This window comes from Larus michahellis, chromosome 5 (assembly GCF_964199755.1).
Source record: "Larus michahellis chromosome 5, bLarMic1.1, whole genome shotgun sequence".
Classification (NCBI taxonomy): Eukaryota; Metazoa; Chordata; class Aves; order Charadriiformes; family Laridae; genus Larus; species Larus michahellis.
This window is the reverse complement of record NC_133900.1, coordinates 13,516,724-13,539,021: the sequence shown is the minus strand read 5'-3', so window position 1 is coordinate 13,539,021 and position 22,298 is coordinate 13,516,724. Positions and strand designations below refer to the sequence as shown.

At 37.7% G+C, this 22,298-nt stretch overlaps 1 protein-coding gene across 3 annotated transcripts in view; it reads left to right on the top strand.

Moving 5' to 3' along the window:
• The window catches only part of ARHGAP10 (Rho GTPase activating protein 10), a 153,501-nt gene that overhangs the window by 90,220 nt on the left and 40,983 nt on the right, over window positions 1-22,298 (top strand). For all 3 annotated transcript variants that reach the window (XM_074588835.1, XM_074588836.1, XM_074588837.1), the window contains 4 exons: window positions 2,698-2,785; window positions 4,137-4,195; window positions 6,798-6,903; window positions 7,526-7,685. In XM_074588835.1, coding sequence (XP_074444936.1) covers window positions 2,698-2,785; window positions 4,137-4,195; window positions 6,798-6,903; window positions 7,526-7,685 — 413 coding nt within the window. The remainder of the gene's footprint in view (window positions 1-2,697; window positions 2,786-4,136; window positions 4,196-6,797; window positions 6,904-7,525; window positions 7,686-22,298) is intronic.

Genomic DNA, 22,298 nt, shown 5'->3' with positions numbered 1-22,298 from the left:
AAAAGTCCTTGAAGTTACTTGTAACTAGCATTGTGCTATGGTGATCTATTTTGCAGCATTAATCTTGTCTAAATTTAAGTGAGGCATTTGGTAAGGAAAAAACTTGTTACATTTCAAGGGAAAATGTTAAATTAATCTGCTATCTCATTGTAAACAGGGATACAGAGTTAGGATTTCCAACGTTACGGGAATCTGTGATAAGCAATTCAGAGCGCATTGTCAGCTGTCAGGAGGCTCAGTTCTTGAAATGCGTCAAGGACCAATTCCTGTTTTATCTATGATCTACGTAATAGATCTGATGTGGCTCATTTCATACAAGCTGCCTACACAGATTTCATGCAAACTACTATATAGGTCAGCTTTCATACAGACCCTTGCTCATGGTGAAGTGACTGCTAAGGACTTGGAGCTTCTACTGATGAGTTCAGTTTTGATTTCTGATACTGCCTGGCGTGAAAAATGCCAAACATTACATGTTGTAGAAGAAAACTTGCAGGTACCTCTGCCTTCTCAAAACCAGCAGCTTTCAAAACAATTACACTGAATTCCTTATTATTTTATATACAGTAAATGACAGTGTGCATACACTTCTACAGTGGGCATATTGCATATGAAAGCAGAGCAAGTCTCCTCCTAACCTAACTTAGTGAACCGGACTGTTTTTATAAACTCTAGCTCCGTTATTGTCAGAAAGATTTGCATAAAATTTAGAGCTGATCTGTCAAAAGCTGTTCCATAAATGTGCACGGTTATTTTTGTATGCGTAAAGTTGCCATTCAGTGCACAGTGGCTGCTATGTGAACAAGTAGCATGAAAACTGGTAGAGTCATTTTTGAAATCCCGGTTGAAGTTCCAGTTCATATAATGCCCTGGGATGTTTGAAGTAGAGGGAAAAATGGAGTGGGAACAGTCAAGTATATGGGCTGGTGGGGCACAGAGCGATGTAGAGCAAATGTCTAACCAAAAGTGAATAAAACGTCTTTAAGTCCTGATGTTTTCTACAGCTAAATTAGGGATTGTTTGGGGTTGGCAGCAGGGCCAGATTTTGTTGGGTTTTATTTTTTATTTTTCCCAAGAGATAATGACATATTTCATCAATACCTTCTATTTTATATTTTAAGAGACTTGCTTTGAAATTCAGATGCTTGTTATTTTCCTCCCCAAGTTCATCAACAAATTTCACATAACTGAGTGTGCATCCTTTGACTGTAAAAAGGAGGTTGATGATTATGAAGCAGTTATTTAAAAACTGGATATTATGTAGTGGTTTAGTAACAAAATCCCCATAGATTTTGCTAGTTTCTGATGCCATGGCAGTCTTTATTTAATTAATTCAGTAGAAAGGTTTTCTTCTCAAAAAAGAGAATCTGAACACAGAAACTGTTAGCATGCTAAAAAGAGGAAAAAAGAAACTTTTTCCTGAGACAATCCCAAGTATTTTGGGTGGTGGTTGGCTAGTAACAATTTGGTCGAAAATGTTATCTGACTTGTATTTTAAAATGAGATTTAAATAATTGATGTAATGAGGGAGAATATTCAGTTACAGAAATAATTGCTTGGCACAGCCTTCAGAACAGAATTATTTAGTCCCAGTAAAAGGACTGCACCTTTAATCAGGGATCCTAATTTGATTTTTTTTAAATGTGTCTGTCATTTGTCTGACAAGCAAAGTAACAAATGAATTCTGAATTGTATGAACTGGTCAACACGTAATCTGTGTCAGCTACTGCTGTAGTTTAGTGTGGTGACTGATGGAAACCTGAAGCGGTAATAATAACAGAAGCTCAAGCACTTGAAGTTACCAAATACGTTGGGCTAGTTTGGCCATATACATGTGATCTTCTTGTGTCAATTAGCTATTGCTTCCGGTTTTGAGGCCAAAAGGGGTTTTTTGGTTGCAAAACGTTCCAGTGTGCTGTGTTGTTTTCTACGTTCTGTCAAAAAATCTGTCACCTCATGGGTCGTTCAGACATATGACCGCTCAATTTGATCTGTCGTGTTGTAAGACTCTACCAACTAACCTGGTAAAAGGTGGGTGGAGTTCTGTGAACCTGACAAACGGTCAAGCAAGTGAGTATTTTTTCCCTTTGGCTAAAACTGATCAAGTAAGGGAAGCATTCAGGCCGTCTTGTAGAGGAAACTTACTGGTAGAGAAGAATCCTGTTTCTACTTTTGAAGCAACTCTTAAAGGTATTCACAGAGTAAGGACTGCACTTTGGCCATTTTCATCAGCAGTCCAAATTAACGGTTTGCAAGTAAATCTATGGGAAGAATTCAAAAAGGGGTGCTTGCATTTTAAATAACAAAAGAAAAGAGGGAAATATAAGTTATGCTTAGTGGGTGTTTTTTTCTAAACTGTTTTTTTACATCTTTCTGTGTTTGTGTGCGTCTTTCTGTTTAATTAAAGGGTGTGAAAATATCAATTGCTATAGAGATCTTTTTACATGAAAGTGATTTTTTAATCCTTCATTAAAGAAAAAAAGCGGTAAATACTTTAAAAAAATACGGAAATAGAATTTATAAAGAGGTTTGGATATTGAATCTTCTTAGTATTAACTAATAGTAAGAAGAACACATTGCTTCTACTTTCATATGAGCAAATACATAATGATGAAATTCAACTGCTGTTCGTGTAGGGCATACTGATTTAGCATTCCCTTTTTTCATGTCCCTCATCTCTTTCTGGTTATTTTCTAGATGCAAAAACCTGCAATGAAGTTGACCTGGAAAACTCTGTAGATTGGGAAGTGAAGACAATTACTAGTGCTATGAAGCAATACCTGCGGTAAGCCTTTTTCATTTATTTATTTATTTTTTAGACTAGGCATTCTGTATTCTGATTCTCCTATGCAGTGTGTTAAGCTACATTACTTCCTTTTCCTCTATTTTGGAATACGAGTTCTATTTTGTGCAAATACCATGTTTGTTACTTGTCTTGGTAGAAGCAAAATAATTTGACAACGCTAATACTTATGCTTATATGAGACAAGTCCCAAAACATTTTTGTGTTAGATACATAAGCATTTCACTGATGGTTCAGAGCTGGAATTGTTAGTGAACTTGCTGAGAGTCATTACTGAAAGTCAGCTAAGATTGTTAAAAGAGTTTTTTGCCTTTTTGTGTTTTAATGTGGTAGAATGAAAAGGGAAAAGGTTATGAAGTTTTTAATATTTTCCTCTTTTTCTTCTGGCCTTGGCTGTGATGTTCTACGTGCAATAGTAATAACATTTTGAGTGTTAAAAGTAAGAATTTTAGGTGTGTTCTGTGTTCAAATGGCTTGGCCAATTCCTGATCAACATATTTTATTAAATTGCCTAAGAACATAGAACTTTTGTGTATCTCTCATAGTGTAACACAAATACAGCATTTTTTAATCTGCTAATCTGCTGTTTTTAGTAAATGAAGTATTACTGCAACCACTGTCAAAGAATACTGAAGAATGACTATCAAGATAAAAGTCTCTCTTATGGAGTGTAGGAAAGAATGAAAAAAAAAAAAAAGGAAAAAAAAGTGCACATGATAAAATATTTCCCACCTATGGTATTTCCCATCTGAGTGTTTACTCCAATATTTCATAAGCATCAGTAAAGTCAGCTTAATAAAAGGAGGTTTTAATTTGATGTTTTAACTCTGCTTTCCATTATTCAGTGCATTTTTCATTGATGACTAAGGTTTTAAATTTCAATTTTTCCATTTGAAATGCTTTAGAATTTTGATTTGTGGATGGCTACTGTTCAGCAAACTTACTGTTTTAGGACCTTTATTTCTTCCCAATAAGACACTGACTTGTGATTTTTTTTGTATTTTAAAAACCCTAAAGAAGTAATTACATGGTATATGTATACCATCTTCATCTGAGAAACAGTCTCACTGTTGTAATTTGGAAAGGTGCCTTATGATAGACTGGAGGCATCACTTCAGCTCATGGAAGGTGAATGAATGTATTTAGTTTTATTTTCCTGATAATACCAAATTGTCCATTTGTGCTGGAAATCGTTGAATTCAAGGGCTGCCGTAACAATGGTTGCCTCCAGTGTGAGGATTATACTACTGAATGTTGAAAAGGTTTCATGCTTAGTGTAAGTACAGATAGAACAGAGTATAGCTAAATTTGTTATGTCATCCTTGTTTTACAGAAGCCTTCCAGAGCCACTGATGACATATGAGTTGCATGGAGAATTCATCGTTCCTGCCAGTAAATATATGACTGTAGTTCAAATAGAAATCTTTTCTTATAGTACTGTTGTGGCTTTAGGAGCACGCTGCAATTGCAATTTCAGAAAAATTCTTCAATCCAGGAAAAATACAGGAATAAGAAATAATATATTTTTTTAAAATACGTAGGTTTTAACTAGTGTTCAGTTCTAGTATTTGCCACATATGACATATCTATTGACAGACAAGTTTGTGACAGACTTAACATAGTGCAATTTTTACTTTCATGGAGAAACTTTTGGATAGACATTGTAAACATTCATTCTTAGTATCTTAATTATATAATGATAAACATCTACTTAGACTGTGATTATTTTTGTCTTCCATTTATACAGAGTATGAAGCTTAGTAAAAGAAAATACACTAATTCGGTCTCATTTGAATCCTTAAAGCACAGCTGCCTGACCCTCGTTTTCAGTGCCTTGTTAGCTCTGTGTCCAGGCTGGCTTGAATGTTCCTCATATATTGGTAGAAAAAAGGAAAGAGTGGGCCAGATTACACTATGGCAGTTCAAATACAGACTTGGAGAAGACACAACAGCATTTGTAGTTCAGCTGTATGGTATCTAATGTACACGGAATTTTTTTGGAAGAGGATGGAGGGAAACTGTGTAAGAAAATTTTTGGCAAAGTATCAAACAGATATTTAGATGATTTTCTTTCCAGCCTGTAGCACTTCTGGCAAACTGTGGAAAGCAAAATTAAAATAAACTTTGAGACAATTGCTTTATCTTCTTCGGATTGCTGTTATGACTTTCCAGGACTACAGATTGTGTTCAGTTGTGGTCCTAAATTCAAAATGAGTATTATCCCATGAAATTCATTGCCAAATCACATCTTAGAGGCGAAGTGCTTAAACAAAATTCAACGTACTTACCTAGATGGTGAGTCTGCCCATTCGTATTGGAAAGTGTTAAAATAATTTCTTGACCTATGAAGTTTTGCCAGCAGTTTCTCACTTTATTTTCCTTTCTCTATTTTATAGTCTCTTTCAGTAAAGGAATTCAGATGAAGTTACGTGTTTTAAATAGTACAGTGTTCATAAGCAGTAAACAATTTTGTAGAGGGGTTGATTCTATGTAGTGGGGAGGGAAATCTAATCAACATCGCAGATCTGAGTTACGGTACAGTTAAAAATAGGTAGTCAGTGTTGTTTCCTATGTTGGCTATAAAAAACCAACAACACGGGGAATAGTAAGTAATATCCTTTTCTCTGAAACTATTAGGGGCAGGGAAAAAAGCCAAAATTAAAAGGTTTTCCTTTCAGTTTTCTTTTCTTTATACATATCAGTGTAGGCTGAAACTATGTAGGCCTTGATTGTATCTTGTGATTAAGTTGCTTAGCCGTTCTTTAATTAGAGTTTGTGATTTCACATATATATAAAGTAGTCTTGCTGTAAAGAAGGCTTATGTTTTTCTGGCTTTCTGAATTTTTATTAGCTGACTAGGAGCTAAACGTTTTGCATTTTGGTAGCCTTTCTTCTTGCAATCTGTGCAGGGGTGTTCACTGCAAAAGAATAAAAAACAACCCTAAAGTCTGTAGCAGTATGCAAAGAAAAAAAAAAAAAGAAGAAAATCTGGAGCAATGTGCACTGTAGAAATATGGTGGTATTTTATATGAAATATTTTTGACAATCAAGGTTGCCTTAGAGTAAAATGGGACCTGATGGATGGTCCTGGTGTCAAAACGTCTTGCATTCAGAGTAGGTTTTAGATTTTTCTCTTTATGTACCTTGTACTAAGTATTATTATATACAACAGAAATACTTCCACTCCTCTCGTTGTAATTTTGTGATTTGATACAGGTTCGAGAAATAGGAAGAGGAATTATTTTAATCTTTTACAGATTCTTGTTTTCATCTGTGTACTAGTGAAACCTATATGGGCCAAAATGATTCAATTCAACACAAAAAAATAGACGGCCCCTTGCTTATTTTTACTTTATTTCAGTACTGTACTAGAGAGGGATGCCATTGTTATTCAGGGCTCTTTATCATTAATAATCTCACTCACTAGGTTTTTTGCATGATTATTCTTCTCTGTCGTCAGAGGTCATTAGATTTTCTAAGGATATGAATCTTCTGCACGTGTTGTCTCATGCAGTTTCCAATATGAGGCAGCATAAATGCAGTATCATTAGCTGCATAGTACCAACAAAACTGAATTCTAATGATGAGGACAATCAGTTAATGATGCTAAAGTGTAAAGTAGTATAGTTCTGCTCTGTGGCACCCAGTAATGTCGCTCCTCACCTTGCAATATATTCGTAAGCAGATGAGTCCAATGCAGCAAAACAATAACTACATCTGTCAAGTTTTAAAAATAGATGAACAAAGGCATCCTTCTGCAGGTGGGTTGAAAGATGAATTCACAAAATAAGCAAATAAGTTGATAATTCTAGAACAAGATTTCTTGTGAAAACAAAGCGCATATGTTCAATATTGCTATGTTTGGAGATACATAAGTGGTGGAGCAAAGGGTGTGCAGTATGTTTCTGTGCAGGGGTGGGAGAAGCTTTGTGTTTCTGTGAATTTTATTTCATTTTTATTTTTTGAGATCGTTATTTGTTTCTATGTCCCATAGAAAGTGGGAGTCCTGAGTCTCGAGTTAGTGCTGTTCACTTCTTGGTCCATAAACTCCCAGAAAAGAACAAAGAGATGCTGGAAATTTTGGTGAAACATTTAGCGAAGTAAGTGTTATGACCTGCTTTCCTACCTTGTCAGAACACTTGTCCTTACCTTCGTTTAACTATGAAGGGCCTTAGTTAAGTGTGGCTGGAGCTGAAGCCTGTCTCGATGCTGTCATACACAATACCAAGAACCAAACGTGCAAAAGCAGAAAAGACGTTTGACTCATGCTGTGTATGTTTTGGCGGGAAAGGCAGAAATCTAATCCATTAATGAAGCCATATAAGTATTTACTTTAGCAGTCCTGCCAGAAGTTGAGGGTTTGATTGAAGTGAGAAAGGGAACATTATACTTTCTTTTTGCAAATTCTGGCAAAGTGAATAGTGGAGATCTGTTAGCAAATTTAAGGTGGTTTCACACTTGCCCTGGTCCAAGGCTAAGTGCATTTTATATATTTAAGTTCAGTAAGAGACTGCTTTTGTTTTTAAATTGCCAGTGGAAGAATGGCTTTTCTGTTTTCCAGAATTCAGTAAGACTTTATTTGAAGAAACTTTGCACAAAACAAACTTCTAAAACATAGATTAAGGAAATGTAATGTTTTCATTTGTAGACTGCAGTTTCCAACAGTAATGGAAATTTTTCATAATCTATTTCCTGTTTTTTCCTTCAATTCTTTTCAAAAAGTGTTTCAAAGCATGCCAAGAGGAATCTAATGACTGTGGCAAATCTAGGGGTAGTATTTGGACCAACCTTAATGAGGCCACAGGAAGAAACTGTAGCAGCCATCATGGACCTGAAGTTTCAGAATATTGTCGTTGAAATCCTGATAGAAAATCATGAGAAGGTAAGCTTTGATACATCTCCGCGTTTCTGAGCATTGTCTAAAATGATCTGCTAGGTTTAATGAGTAGTATGGAGTTAAGTATGATGTTAAAAATAGTTTAATTATAAAGAATATCCTCTATACACTGTAGACTTTTGGCTATTTATACTCGATAAGTATTCCTGATCATAGGTAAACTGGCATTTCAGAACGCATATTTCCTGGCAATAGTGGTGCTTCTGTGTGTATTGTAGTCAAAAATATTCATTATGATATTTCCATGATTTTCTATCACTGAAAAGTGATACAAGATTGGAAAAGAGAAAGCCCAGGCTCAGTTTTTAGCTCTTCCATTAAGTACTTTAACCAGGGTCTGAATTAATTGTTCTAGGTCTTCATTTTTCTCAGAGCTCACAGACTAAAAAGAAAACTTACTATACTCTGAATTTTATGGGTAAAAAGCATTATGAGAGTGCCAGGTATTAACGTTTCCTTTGTTTTCAGCTGCATGTGTGGTATTTTAAGCCTTCGCATTTGAGGTAATACTGAAAATAGAAGTTGTTGCTGCTGCTGTGGCAGCTGCCAGTTGCTAAGGTGTCTTACATATACAAGGTACTGTCCAGAATATCGCTGCATGTAATCTGGGATCTCAAATTTAAAAAAAAAAAAAAAGTCTGGTCTCTTTCTTTGAGTACTCCTTTGGGAATCCTTTGTGTTTAAACTGACTTCTGGAACTGGATTTTTGAGGTACTCACTTGTACTGGGAGGAAGGGCGGCATCTCCCTTGCTCTTATTGTCAAAAAAAGGGCTTTAGAAAAATTCCAGGTTGTGATCTTTCCTCTCTTCTTTCTTAAGTACTCTGAGCATTGAAATAGTTATTTCTTTTAAAGGTTAACAGTGTTGAAATTGGCTATCTAAGTCAAGTTTTATCTACTCTAAATAATATCTGTCTCAAGTTTTCTGACAATGTAATTATGCTACCTCCCTGAGTGATACAGGCTGGGCAAAGCGTCTGTTGGCATAGCTGTATCCACCTGGTGGGTTTTGTTGGCTTAGTTGACTTAGGGTGTAATGCTGCCCTCACACACACATTGAGCAGATACAGTATTGTTCTGTTGCAAAAATACTGTGCTGCAGATGTGGCTCAAGTTCTAAGCGATAAATATTCCAAGAGTTGTAAGCCATGCTATTCATTTGGATGTTTTAAATGAAGGTAAACCTTGCAGTAAGCTCATGATCTTGAAGCTATTGCAGTGACCACACGAATTTAAGAAAGCGAAGAGAGAGTGAGCAAAGCCAGGGTGATTTAATAACATATGGAGGTTGAGTTATACTTATTGAAGTCACTAGATGACCACAGATTAGCACCATTTTATTCTTATGCCAGCTCAGTCACATGTCTTTAAAAACTGGACATCAATGTCACATTTGAAACGTTAGTTGTAGTGGCCTTTCTTGCTCCTCTGAAAATGTAGAGAAGTAGGGAATGGAAAGTACATCAAAATGATCCTGCATGATTTTCCATAATTCCTTCTTTTTATGCTGCCTTTAGAACTAGAAGGCTGTAATTTTTTTTAAAGGGATTTCTGTCACTTCACTGTCATTTCTAACAGTGAACTTGCCATCAGTGGTCTGCCTGCAGCAACCTCTCCCACGCTAGAGCTGTTTCCAAGATGGAAGGAAGCCCCAAGTGTGACCTCTGTGTATTTATAGCAAAACCAATGGAGTTTGTGTGTTAAAGCATTACAGAAATTTTATAGTAAAATTGAATATGTTGCCTTTACAAGTGAGCCTTCTTCACTTAGGGCAGACCAGGGACCTACTTTTAATGGCAGGCAGACTTATTGTCAGTCTAATGTGCATTTTATGTTATTGTTTTGAATTTCTATGCATTTCAGACTTTCTAAGAGTCTTGTGGTAGGTATTTTTATTTGTAGCCCTCGTGAAGTCCTAGGAAAAGTCACCAGCTGTGAGTTAAAATACTTTAAAATATTTCATTCAGCCATGACTCCGCCTCTGCTAATTTTTAGCAGCATCTGCTAATAGAAGCAAAGTTTGGAATTGTAGAAGAGTGGTGGAGTCAAGATAGAGATACACTGACACAAACAAACCTGAAGCAACACTTCACACATATGCAATTTGTGGCTCTGGCAGACTGCAGAGAGGCATTTCTTTTCCTCTGTAGCAAATGAAATGACTAACAAACTTCCAAACTGTAGAAGCAATAGCCATCAATATTTCCAGTTCAAATACAGTAAGTTGGTGGGCAAAATGGTAAAAAATTTTTATGATTCCTCAAGTATTTTTAAATCACATCAGTGTTCATTACGTCCTGTGTGGATAGCTTCGTTGAAGGAGATCTACAATTCATTTTTAGGAGAAGACATAATTAATTGTGTTACTAGCTTTCAAATCCTGGTGCAGTCATTCCACTATCATCACTCTGCTGAGTCCTAATTAGAGAATTTCTATGCAGTTTATGTGTGGAAACCTGGATATGGGGACTTGGCCTGCGATAAGAATATCATGCTTAGTGCATGAGCTGGTTTGTTGTTTGTTTGTTTGTTTGTTTTTCAAGCTTTGTTGATATGTGCATTTATTTCCTTCTGGCTAGGAACCAGTAAGTACCAGTTTCACCTTGTTTACAGGCTGCATACATACTTCCAAACCATGGCTGTGAGCCAATCATAGTAGGTTGAGGAGGGGATGGATGTTTGGCAAAATCAGACCAATGCTGAGACTTGAATGCTGGAACTAGACTGCGCAGCCTCATGTGTCGTATAACTGGCATTAGAATTGCACAATGATTAAGACTAGAAAGGGGATGGAAGAGCATTAAGGGAATAATTGTTTAGCTTTCGTTCTTGTCAGTTATGGATAAGTCTCTTCCAGGCAGAGTAGTTCTCATTGTCCAGTCAGAAGATGAGCTGTAGAAGCAGATCCCTACTTTGAAAGAAAAAGCAAAAACTAGACCCAAGATGAGACAATATTTTACCCAGGACCCTCAGAACCACCTGCTGTGGAAGGGTGGCCAGGCCAGAGGAAAATGAGACCTGTGAATTGTTTTGCTTACTTCTATCATATGTCTGTAGGGGAAGGCCAGCCAGATATGCTGGGCAAAGTAGGAGCATGTTCAGGTTTGAAATGAAATGATCTCTTTATCGTTTTGCCTTGAATTGCCGTGTGTTGTGCTGACTGGGCTATGTGCACCAGCACTCTTGTTTCCCTTCGCTTTGTAGGTCTTTAAGGTCGCTGTCATTTCATACTTGGCTGTCTTGTCTGCTTCTCCCTTGTCCTGTCTCTCTGGTCTCCCTTGATTTCCATGTCCCATATCCTTCCCTTCACTAAAAAAAATAATCAAGAAATTTATGGTTTGTGTCTCATCATTCTGTTCATTTTACTTTGAAGCTATACGTTTTCTTGAGGTAACGAACCTAGGGGCTGACTGCGGCTGTGCTTGTACGATGCCTGGAACAAACTTGGCTTGGCCTTTAGGTAATCCTCTGATAAAAAGTGGTCACAAAAAAAAAGGTTTTGATTTCTCCTCCTCCCCCAAAATGAGTTTCAAGGGCGTAAATTAATTTTTCTTCCCAAGGGTTTCACAGACTGGAAATGGAAATCTTGGTCATCTTCCAGTATTTCTCTCTGACTTGCGGTGAGGAAGAAGGGCAGTCTGCTCCCCAGCAGCATGAAGACCATGCGCGTCTTCATCTTGCTGTTTGTTACAACATTTAGGCATCTCGTTGGAATGAATGTCACTATTCAAAGGGCTTATTTATTTGCCATTTAGAGATGCCTCAGTGGTAATGTGAGCCATTTTGGTTTCTCAATTCCCTGAACATTATTTTAAGAGAGGAAAAAAATATGGATAAAAAAAGAAGTCTAAGAAATGAAAGAAGATGAGGGAGGAGGTTGGAATAAAAATCTCAGTGGGACTGGAATATTTAAACCAGCGTATGGGGGAGGAAAGAATAGTGAGTACAAATAGCAAGATTGCAAAAACAGAAAGAGGATGAAAATTACAGTGAAAAGAAAATTAGAAGGAAAAAAGAGGGCCTAGACAGAAGTCCCTTATGGAGACTGGGAAGCCAGAGTCTGCTGAAAGGGAATAGGCATGGTAAAATAATATAACTTTTTCTAGAATTCAGACAACCTATGGGCAAAATTATCTCAAAGACGTTAATTCTGAAAAACTCAGCAGTTCCTGTGTATGTCAGATACTGTTTTCACTTGTTTTCTGTATTAATCTTTTTATAACGGACAAAGATTTTACATACTTCAGAAAAAATATGTCTTTGTTTTAGCTTTGTTTTGTTCAAAACAGTTTTATGGAGAAATCTTTTTTAATGAAATACAAATGTTTTAATTTTTCTTACTTAGACACTTTTTTTTTATATATATATATATATTTAACTAAAGGGAAGAGAAGAATTTAATACTACTGAGCTCTTAAGCCAACATCAAACTTCACGTAGTAGTATTTGAAAAAATCATTACTCTAAAACATATTACAGGGCCCATAAGACATGCAATATTCGTGAGACAGAAGAATTGGAAGCAGGTGAAGTCAGTTGTTAGTTTGAGAGAACGAAGTGGCGCAGTCAGGTGTGTCTTTTATCTCCACTCAGCAATCACCACATGTTTAAAGCAGTTCTGTTGCAGGTACTGTCGCACTGCCGTCATCTAAACTAAGACTTCTTTTTGACAACGCAGCAGATCTTTCGAAGTCCTGGTAAAGGGACATATGAGAAATACTAAATAAGGCTTGTTTCAGCTTTCGTGTTGCTTTTGCTTTGCCTTTGGCTGCAACAGAAGACCAAGAAGCAATGCACTGTAATTGTGGTGGTTTGCTGTGGTGTAGCAATTTGAAACCTCGCCAAGCTGAATGTTTCTCAAGTCAACAAGCGCTTGACTCGAAGGGGGAAAAATTACATTAAGGCGTCTCCATTAGGGTAGTGTTTGCGAGGAAACTCATGAGCTTCAGTTCAGGAAGGTATTCAGCATGTGCTTAACTTAAAGCGTGTAACTGATTAGAATTGTCATTGAAACGATTCCTGTACTTAATTCAAATTACATGCCTTAATGATTGGCTGTAGAAAGGGCAGCAGGCACAATGAAGAAATTCATCATGGTTTCTGGTGGAAGTCACAGCAGCTCTTCCGTTCCACTATAGTGTGCGCAAACTCTTTAAACCGTTTCTCTGCCTTGTGGATAGCAGCAAGCCCTTCCATGTGAGACACGCGCACATGGTGTGCTAAATTGACTGCAAACCTTTTTTTGTTTGTTTGTTTAAAAGACTACCATTTTCTAAACCTTAATGTAGTTTATGCATAGTAAGAAGACCGTATATCAAATCTCCACTCACGTTTGTGACTGCAGTTGATGAAGTGGAAAGGAACCGAGTCCAGATCAATACCTGGATTGGTATGCTGTTAGACTGCTCCAAAAGAAAGGAAACATGTACTTTGAGGAACCATATCAGATTAAAAAAGTAAATCAAAACAAAAGTCATGTTCGCAGGGATAGAAGCAGTCTGCTGAATACATGGCACGTGCAAATAATATGGACACCGACTTCTGCCTTCTTGTTTTGCCTACGTTATTTCCAGTTAATTTTGGGAAACTTCCCCCAACTTTAGATGAAATTTCCAAGTGATACAGATTTCATCTTCCACTGCCCACAGGCAATGTTCCGAAGTAAGTAAACAGAAGTGATGATAAGGGAGTGGAAATTAGTTCACCAATATTTGCTTCGGCCTTGATGGTCTGAGTGCCGTGCTTTCACGTGTGGCGGAGGCGGTCCAGAGGAGAAGTCCTTACGGAGAATGCTAAAACGGATGTTCTTAAATAAAAATTTTGTTAGTCAAAAAAAATATTTTGTGAAATGCTGCATTGGGCATGGAGAGGGGAAAAGTTGTTGCGCTCCTGAGGAGTTTAAAAAGTAAATTCATATGCGGAAGCTGTGTGACATAAGAATCGTACTTAGTTGCTGCTTTGAATGGGAAGTAAAGTATTGAATTTACAAACCTTTTTTTCTTTATATTGGCTAAACTGACGTGAATGCCATCCTGTCTGATCACTGATAATGGATAATAGGGCAATATGTGCTTGTGGTTTTGTACGTATTCTTCAAAATTCTAGTAAGCTTTTGGCTTCCCAGAGAGGTTAGTGTATTTCAAACCATTTAACAGATTTTTGAATAAACAAGATGTGGCAGTCAGCTGTTAATTCTTTATTTCCAATATTTTTGTGTGCATGCCATTTACACTAATGAAGCATCAGTATTTCATTGCAGAGAATGCTGGACATACAAATGAAAAATATGTTCTTTACCTCCAAAAACCTTACAGTCATAATGTAAGATAAAAGAAGTATTTTAACAAAAACAAAAAGCAGAAAATATTGTACAAAGCAATGATGATATAAATCCTTGTAATAGCAGCAGGGTAATTTGTGGAAAAGAAAATACCGGTGAGGCTGCGTGGTTGGCTACAGTTGGAAGAGTGTCATTTGCAAAGATCTTGACATTTCATTCTGATGCTTTGTACAATGACAATATGGTAGGGGGTCAAACGTAGGGTTTTATTGTCAATACATAATTATTTATATTTCTGTTCATAAATGTTGTAGAAAACTACCTGTGACGTATATATTTATTTGTATTTGTGTGTGTAAACATTTATGTATATTTATTAAAAATGAAGGGGAGGTGATGTTTACCTGTGGTGTGTTTGGCTGTGGTTGTTGCTTTCCCTGGCTCCTGACTTAGGTTTCTAAGTGCCACCTTTTATCTTCTCAGGACTTTTGATGCTCTTTGCAAGAGAAAATACATACAAATGTTCTCCTTCTGCATTATTTTCCATATAGTAACTAGGAGTATGTTATGTTTTAGAAAGCTCGGTAATTAGATTATTTAATCTTTTAATTTGAAGGCACTGTTTTTGTTGTTATTTTAAGTATTTCCTGTAACTAAGCAAGATACAGAAAGCTATTACGTGTGGCTGTAATAGGGAAGGACAACCTTTTTAAAATACTCTCTCTCCTTGGTGTGAGTTACAGCAGGTGAGCATAGAAGAGAAGGTGAATCTGCTGTTCCTGCTGGTGCAGTGGACAAATGTGTAGGTATTTCAAGCCTGGTGTATGTTTAACTCTCTCATTTCCTCCAATGAATAAAATGGATTGGTTGATAGCAGTGAATGGGCTGCTATTAGGAGCATTCTTCTCATGAATTGTTAAAAGGTGGAGCGAGATGTGATACGGTGGAAGCTGCAGTCTGTGTATCAGGAGTGCTACTTTTAGAAAGGCTGAGTCAACAAACTCGTAATTCTCAAGCGATCAAAGGACACGCGTTTTTAACCTTGGTAGGTTTTTTTTCCTCTTTCATCCTTTCACAGCTGTCCTCCAGACTGTAATGTCATGGTTTACAGGCTATGTTTAGTTTCTTCTTTAAAGCTCAAATGTGAACTACATAATTCAAGGTAGTCAGGCCAAATGAGTGGCTATTAGGGTCTACAGTCTACATATACAGTAGGTTTGTCTGAAAATTCCTTTGGTTCTTTTGTTGCTCTCGTAGTTTACAGTTTGTCTGGAACTGTAGTTCCTTTTGTATTAAGAGGAGCAGGTAGCAGATACTGCAATTTTAGTATGAGATTGAGACTCACAGTGTCCACAAATCCCTAAAAGCAGTGTTTCATTTGGTTAGGGGTAGTCAGGCTGCTAGGCAGATGGTCTCAGCAAACGGTATCTTTGCAATGAAGAGAAGGCTGTCTTGGAGGATGGATTTATATATTTATTTATTTATAGAGCTTTGTGGTTTGGCTCCCAGCCAAGGATGTTTCCTGTTTCTAGTTTTGATTTACACCCAGTTACTTTTCAGGCTGTATCCTCTGTTGCACTGTAGCTAAATAGAGTGTGCCAGGCAACATCAAGAGCATTATTGATGCTTTCTGGTTCATGGCCCTCTAGAAGCTTAAAGTATCTTGCAACTCTTGATCTGATTTCTGCTCTGCACCCACCCCCCCCGCAATGATTGTGAATATTGTATAAAGGTGTTCTGTGGTTTGTAGTGGAATTCAAGCCTCAAAATCCAAAGCCTCAGAAAATCTGCATCCTGTGCAATCTCATAGAAGCCAATGCACAGCATATCCTATTTTACAGTGTATAAATGCTGAAGCGCAAAAGTCAGGGTAACTACTTTGAGGCAGGCACGCTTGTATTGGAGTGGACACGACGATGATCTTGGGGAGGTAAGTTACTTAAGGATTCTGATTAAGTTGATAATTTAAAAATTTGTAATGTGAGTTTTAGAAATAGTCAGTTTTATCATATTTTTTACAGTGAACACAGATTCTATTTAGATGTCAAGTATGTCTAGTGCATGTATTTTATATTTATTTAATCATGTGTTTGAGAAGCAGAAGAAGAAATGGATCGTGTTGACTAAAACCATAAATGAAACAAGTTGATCTAACGTTGTCTGTAGTAAAGTAAAATGCAAAAAAGAAACTACAGTAAAAAAGAATCATTTTTTAAGGATTTCAGTACACTAGAAACTTTATAAAATTGTTACAATTGGTGCAGAAATCAGTTTTGAAATAATACTTTTGTCCTAGCTCTCCAGAAGTTGATCTTTTGTAATTTCTATTATGATTAAACTTTTAATAGCTCCAGTTAGCTTCTGCAATCCCTACAAGTAGGAAAAAAATAATCTAGAACTGTTCTTCGTATTCAATGTGTTTTTTACTGTTAAAATTGGATTACAATTAGTATCCAATTAGTGGCTAGTCGTTACAATTAGTGGCTGAGCTACTGCAATATATTTTTAGACACTTATTTTCACTTTACACTTCCTGAAATGCTTATATCTACAGTAAAATTGCAACTTGACATAAAAGATATTATTGCTTTATGTTTGCAGAGAATGGCAAAAAGAATGGCACAACCACTGTCTTCATTATCTTAAAAGGAAGAAAAGCTTAGAAAGCTTATCAAGATAAAAGAACACTGTGAACCACTAAGACAGTTGGCCTCTTTTTTTGAGCATTTCTGTCTGTAATATAAATATATGGGGTTTTGTTTTGTATAGGTTACTGGATCTAACCTGAGTTGGGTTTGCATTACATTGAAAAGGAGCTAGGTCAAGAAAGGACCACGGTGGTGATAAGTTTCTCTTGCGCTATCCCGTTAGCTGCTAATTTATAAAATAATCTTTGATCAGCATATATTAATAGCCAATTGTCATGGAAATGCAAGGAGTACAATAGCCATAAAATGTACGAGGGCAGAGCCGTATATGTGGCCTAGGTAGATGACGTTTTATATTGTTCAATAAATGTTAGTTGAAGCATCTGTGTGTGTTTCTTTTATTTACCAACTGCAAATCAAGTATGTATTGAACAGAAATTACCCAAATAAAAACTTCTAGTGATGTTGTTCTTGTCTTGAGAAATACTGTCGTCCAAAAAAAAATTTGATTGTAGTAGTAGAGGCTATACCACTAGCTGAATTTCAAAGAATTTGGAATGACCTTGCAGGTTCTAGCCTCCTCTGCATTAGGCAGCGATTTCTGGTGCTCCGATTCTTCTTCATATATTCAAAGGACTAGATGCATGTTCTGTGTGGTAGGTGTTATGAGAGTGAATGAGGGTTTTGTCTTGCAATGAAATTATGGCACAGCTTTAAGCTGTTAATGATTTTTTATAAGTTTATCCTCATTAGCTCTATTACTAAGCCTCCAGTTTTTTTCTCCCCTCTTTTTCATCCCACTGTGTCCTTGCTGTTTGCCTCCCACTGATTTTTAGAGGAAATTTTAATTACCCCAGTGATACAAAGCAGACAGAGATGACCTGATGTCTGGGTCTTTTCCTAAAGTGATTCCTGGCAAACATACTGAAATTCATTAATTAGTTCTGCTTGAGACCAGAAAGAATAGATCAGTATTCTCTTGTAGCAGCAGAATCTAATCTGCATTTCCATGTACAACTATACATCTAGTCATAAACTTGTGGAATAGGCCAAGTTAAATCCTCCCAGCCATGTTTTTTTTGAATTTCTAAAATTGGCTCTAGTGTAAGAGCTCAGGATCTGGAGTCCAACACTGTTGTTGCAGATTAAGGGGAATCTGGCAAATTTCCTTGGGCTGCTGCCATGTGGATCTGCTGGTAGAATGCAGTATGATAATATGTTGAGTTTGGCTCATTACTCTCAAGAAATGCTTCCATAGACTTTGTGGGACACAGGTTTAGGAATTGGAATGGTTGTATGTAGGGATGGTCTTGGGCAGACTGCTCTAGACAGAGCTGTTATTAGCAGTATATGTCCAAGATCGTTTGTGGTTTGTTTAGCCCTGTAAAATACCCATTTTGTACTGTTGCATAGAGAGAAATAGGTCAAACGTACCAATGTTTTAAATAGTTAGACAAGAGTCTCATCTTTTTTGTTGTAACTTCTACACTGCAGGCTTGAAGACGGATCCATCATTTAAGTGCACCTTTGAATTCTGCTTTCATGTAAGATCAGACCTAAACAACAATTTAAAATACTGGACTAACTCGGATAGGACTGACTAACAGTCGGATATGTGGCATGATAAAACTTTGAGTGCTACATGTGTTAGTCTTTTCCTGTAAGTAAATTGTTTCACTTCGCTTCTGAGTTTGCCCCCAATTAGGTGAATAGCGGGATACCAGTGCTTTTTAGAACTAAATTGTAGAGAACTGGTATTCTGTAAATCTAATGCAGTTAGGCCACAGTCTCAAAAACTGTGTGATGCTGGATGCGACTGTGAATTCCTTAACCTTTGAGGTTGGTTTTATTGCTTCTTGAATGAGGTAATTCAATGAGCGGACTTCATTCTTGTCTTTATACAGGCTGTGGTAACTTCTGCAGTCCAGATGCGTGGTGATGGCAGACTTGACTTTTACTTGAAGGGAGGCTTTTTTTTGAGTAGCAAAGAAATCTTCTATTAAATAGCATGTTCCAATGCTGTTCTCCTATGGGAGGGTTTCCATCCGGTTGGACATGTGTGGTTGCCTCACCATGCAGCTGATAGCACCAGCTTGCAGTGCAAGAAGATATTCTGCAACTTAGTCAGGTGGGGTCCTATAGTGTTGTGCAGTCAGTCAAAACACGGGAATGTTTGTACTGTTTCAGGTGCTCGTGCAGTACCTTGTGTGTCTATGATTGTGAATTCCATCTTCTGTGCATATGCAGTGTGCTTCTGACGACAGGTCACTCGCAGCAAGCATCTTTTATTAGCTGTGAAACATTTATACTTCAGTGGCATTAAATAACTAACAAGGCTAGGAGCAAAATTTAATAAAATCAAACCAAAAAACCTCTTCTCCCCACAACTGAGATAAAGCTTGCCTCCAACCCCCTGTTCTCAGGCAGACGTTACAATGCTTCTGTCAGTGCAGCAGACAAATATCCATTAAGGCTTGATGAAAAGTACTTATCTATTTAAGTGAAAACAAAGCAAGAAAGAGAAGCTGAATGCTGTATGTGCACTTCTTGGGGCAGAGGTTGGCCTTCTGCTTGTTTTTCAGATGCTCAGCTTTGTAAAACTGTGGTAGGAGATGTAGCTTTGGCCTGCAACAGAAAGAGATTTCTGCTACTGAGAAAGCAGGTCTGGTTATGGATGGGCTGTACTGGATTTTATTTTCCTACTGAAAAGACAAAAAGAAAATACCAAAGTAGGGGTGAGCTGCTTGAAAGAGCAAAAATTATCCCAAATATACTTTTTCATGGAACACCTGAGGGCAGGATGTTTCCTGTTTCTTTTAGATGTAAAAAAACCCCAAAACATTAGTGATCATCTTAGTGATGGTTGTGTCTGCTGTTTTTTGGGGTTGTGGGGTTTTTTTTGTTTGTTTTTGTGTGTCTCAGAATCCTGCAGGCCAACTCATGATACTTGGTGATTTCATTGCCGAGTGTGACAGTCTCAATTTGCTCTGCATGGGTGAATCTGCTCTGCAGAAAGGCAAGAGGTTGTGTTTCTCTAGTTCATATCTAAATACTTCTTTCAGGAATCCCTTTCTTCTCTGTGGAGACAGATGCTGAATGTAAGCACGAGGATGAAAGTGCTACAGCTTGTAACGCTGCATCAGGGAAACGTAGGAGTGGCAGGATGGAGTTTGTGTGGAGCCTTGCCCTGCTCCCAGTGAGCGAGGAGAAGAGGTGGCCTCCTGCTACCACCCAGGAGTTTTCGGGAGGTGATCTCTGCTCCCCAGAAAGCGATATACTGCTTACTGACCGTATCCCAGAAATGTAACTTCCCTACCAATCTGCTATAACAAGAAGTTGAGAGTAGAGTAACCTAAAATAGGGGATAGGCCTGATGCCTGCCTGAGTGTCTTGTCAGCAGAAGGAAGCTTAGACTTAAGACTGTCTGCTGTCAACCCAGCGCTGTGACTGGGTAGCACTGGGTTGCAGTGAGCAGCGCTGTGGCGAAACATTGGTGCACAGCTTCGCCACTAAAAAAATTAAAAGTAGAGGTGATGTGCTTATCCTGACAGTGAAAGAGAGGACTCAGTAGCCCTAACTTGTTTTACTGGAGGAGAGAGAACTGTTCTGGGGAGCTCGTGACGACCTGCCACCAGTATCACTATGAAGTTAGCTAGCACGTGTTGGACTATTGCTGTTTGAATTGTGACTTCTCCTGTTTACTGTATAGGGGTTTTTCCTCCCTAAACCAGAACAAACCGCCAAACATTTTTTTCACATCACATATCTACTTGCAATTAGAAATCTACTTGGTTTCGTACCTGTCTCCAATTCCTTATCCTGTTGCCGGTCTGGCACTGTGTATCATCGAGCAAGGATCACCTTTATGGTTTTCTTGGTTGTGTTTTGCTTTTGTGACTGTTTGTCGTGCTAATAGTTTTAGAAGAGTATACTGAAATATTTGTGAGACAAGGAAGAAATGCTTAAGAATTTTCTTGCTACCTGTGCAAGTCACCTAAATGCATACAAGAAAGCTCATCTCTTACAAAGTACTCCCGGGGAATTCTTGTTCTTCTCACCATCATTCATTTCAGTGGAGATGTGTGGATAAGGCTGTACAAATAAACACAGCTGCGGAATGTGACATAGTAAACAACATGCTTGAAACCTCTTGGCAAAGAGTTATTTACCAGAGAGCCCAAATGCAACACTTAATCCATGGAAAAGATGGCATTTAAAGTATTGGTACTTTTGAATATTTCCGAAGCAAATATTTATCCCTAAAACTGCTCAATCTACCCTTGTAGTTACACATAAGGGGGCAGTGTGGTACTATTAGCCAAGTGCCATGTAGGTGCACATTAGATTTCGTTATTATATATTGCATCATGTTTTAAGAAATGGCTTTAGCAATCTGAGCACAATTAGAGCTTTGTCACTGTCTGAGAGTGCTGCCGTGTCTGTACTGGGGAGAACCAGGTTGGACTGTTTCCTTTCTGCTTTATAAACATTTTGTTTTTAGAGAGTTCCTTGCGCTATTTTGACGCTCTCTCTCAATCCCATGTTCATAGGTGTTTGAAGGAGTGGGAGCCAGTTTTTTAACACTGGTATGGGAAAGTTACGTTCCCAGGTATGGGAATGTAATTTCATCATTTTACCTCCCCCACAAGCAACATTCGCTTATTGGGAAGGAAGGTAATCTTTTTCACTGGAGCTTTCCTTTGCACACCATATAAAGGCTTCTGGCCCACTGTTGCCCAGTTTTGGCAATATGGTCATCCTTCCAGAGTTTTCATGGAAAATGGTGTTTCTGATTACTTTCTACCAGCAGTCTTCTGCCTGCCAGCATGAGTGTGATGATTTAGCGGCTATAAGCCAGCGTATACAGGGGTTCCTGGGTCATCTTATTCCTACACGTGTTAATATTCAGGGTTAACGGTCCAGGATATGGTGGCATGTAGAGTTTCTTATACTTTTAACATGATGTCTTGAGTGCCTTTACCACAGCATCCTTACGGCGTTTTTCTCAGCTGTAGAGTAGCCTGGCTGGCTTCTAGCTTCATGCTGCACCTGGCATGTGCTGTAATAATCCAAAAATGTGTTTTCTGTGGCATCTCTTTTTACCTTCTGCGTGAATTTCTACTTCATAAAAAGCTTCTCCTTTGAAGATTCATTACGGTTCTCTTCATTATAATATTTCATATACAGATATGTGGCAGCGTAAAGTTGCAGGGTAAAAGATCACCATGTACTGTTTCATTACATCTTGTTGTATTACCGTGTTGCGTTGCTGTAAAGTGCCATACAAACATACGGCTTTTCTTGTATAGCTGCTGTTTGTGTTTTTCCTTATCTGCTGGTTTGTCTTTGATGAAGTAGATATTAAGCTAATTTGTTCATGGGAATCTGCCGTGATCACTTGTAAAAGGCTGCTGTTAAATTGTACGTCAGCGTAGTGGTAATTTTCTAGAAGTAAATCAGCATCGTTAGACTGTACACGGTATGTGACAATTAAAGCAGAAATGCTATCAGGTTGAGCAAATCTGCATTGCTGGTTAATCCAGAGAGAAATGCCATGGTATTTTGTATGGAGTGTTAGGCTAATGGTCATGACTCAAAAGATAAAATGATTACAAGAAAGGAAATCCTTTTTATATGTGTCTTTGTGAATACCATCATTTAATAGAAATAT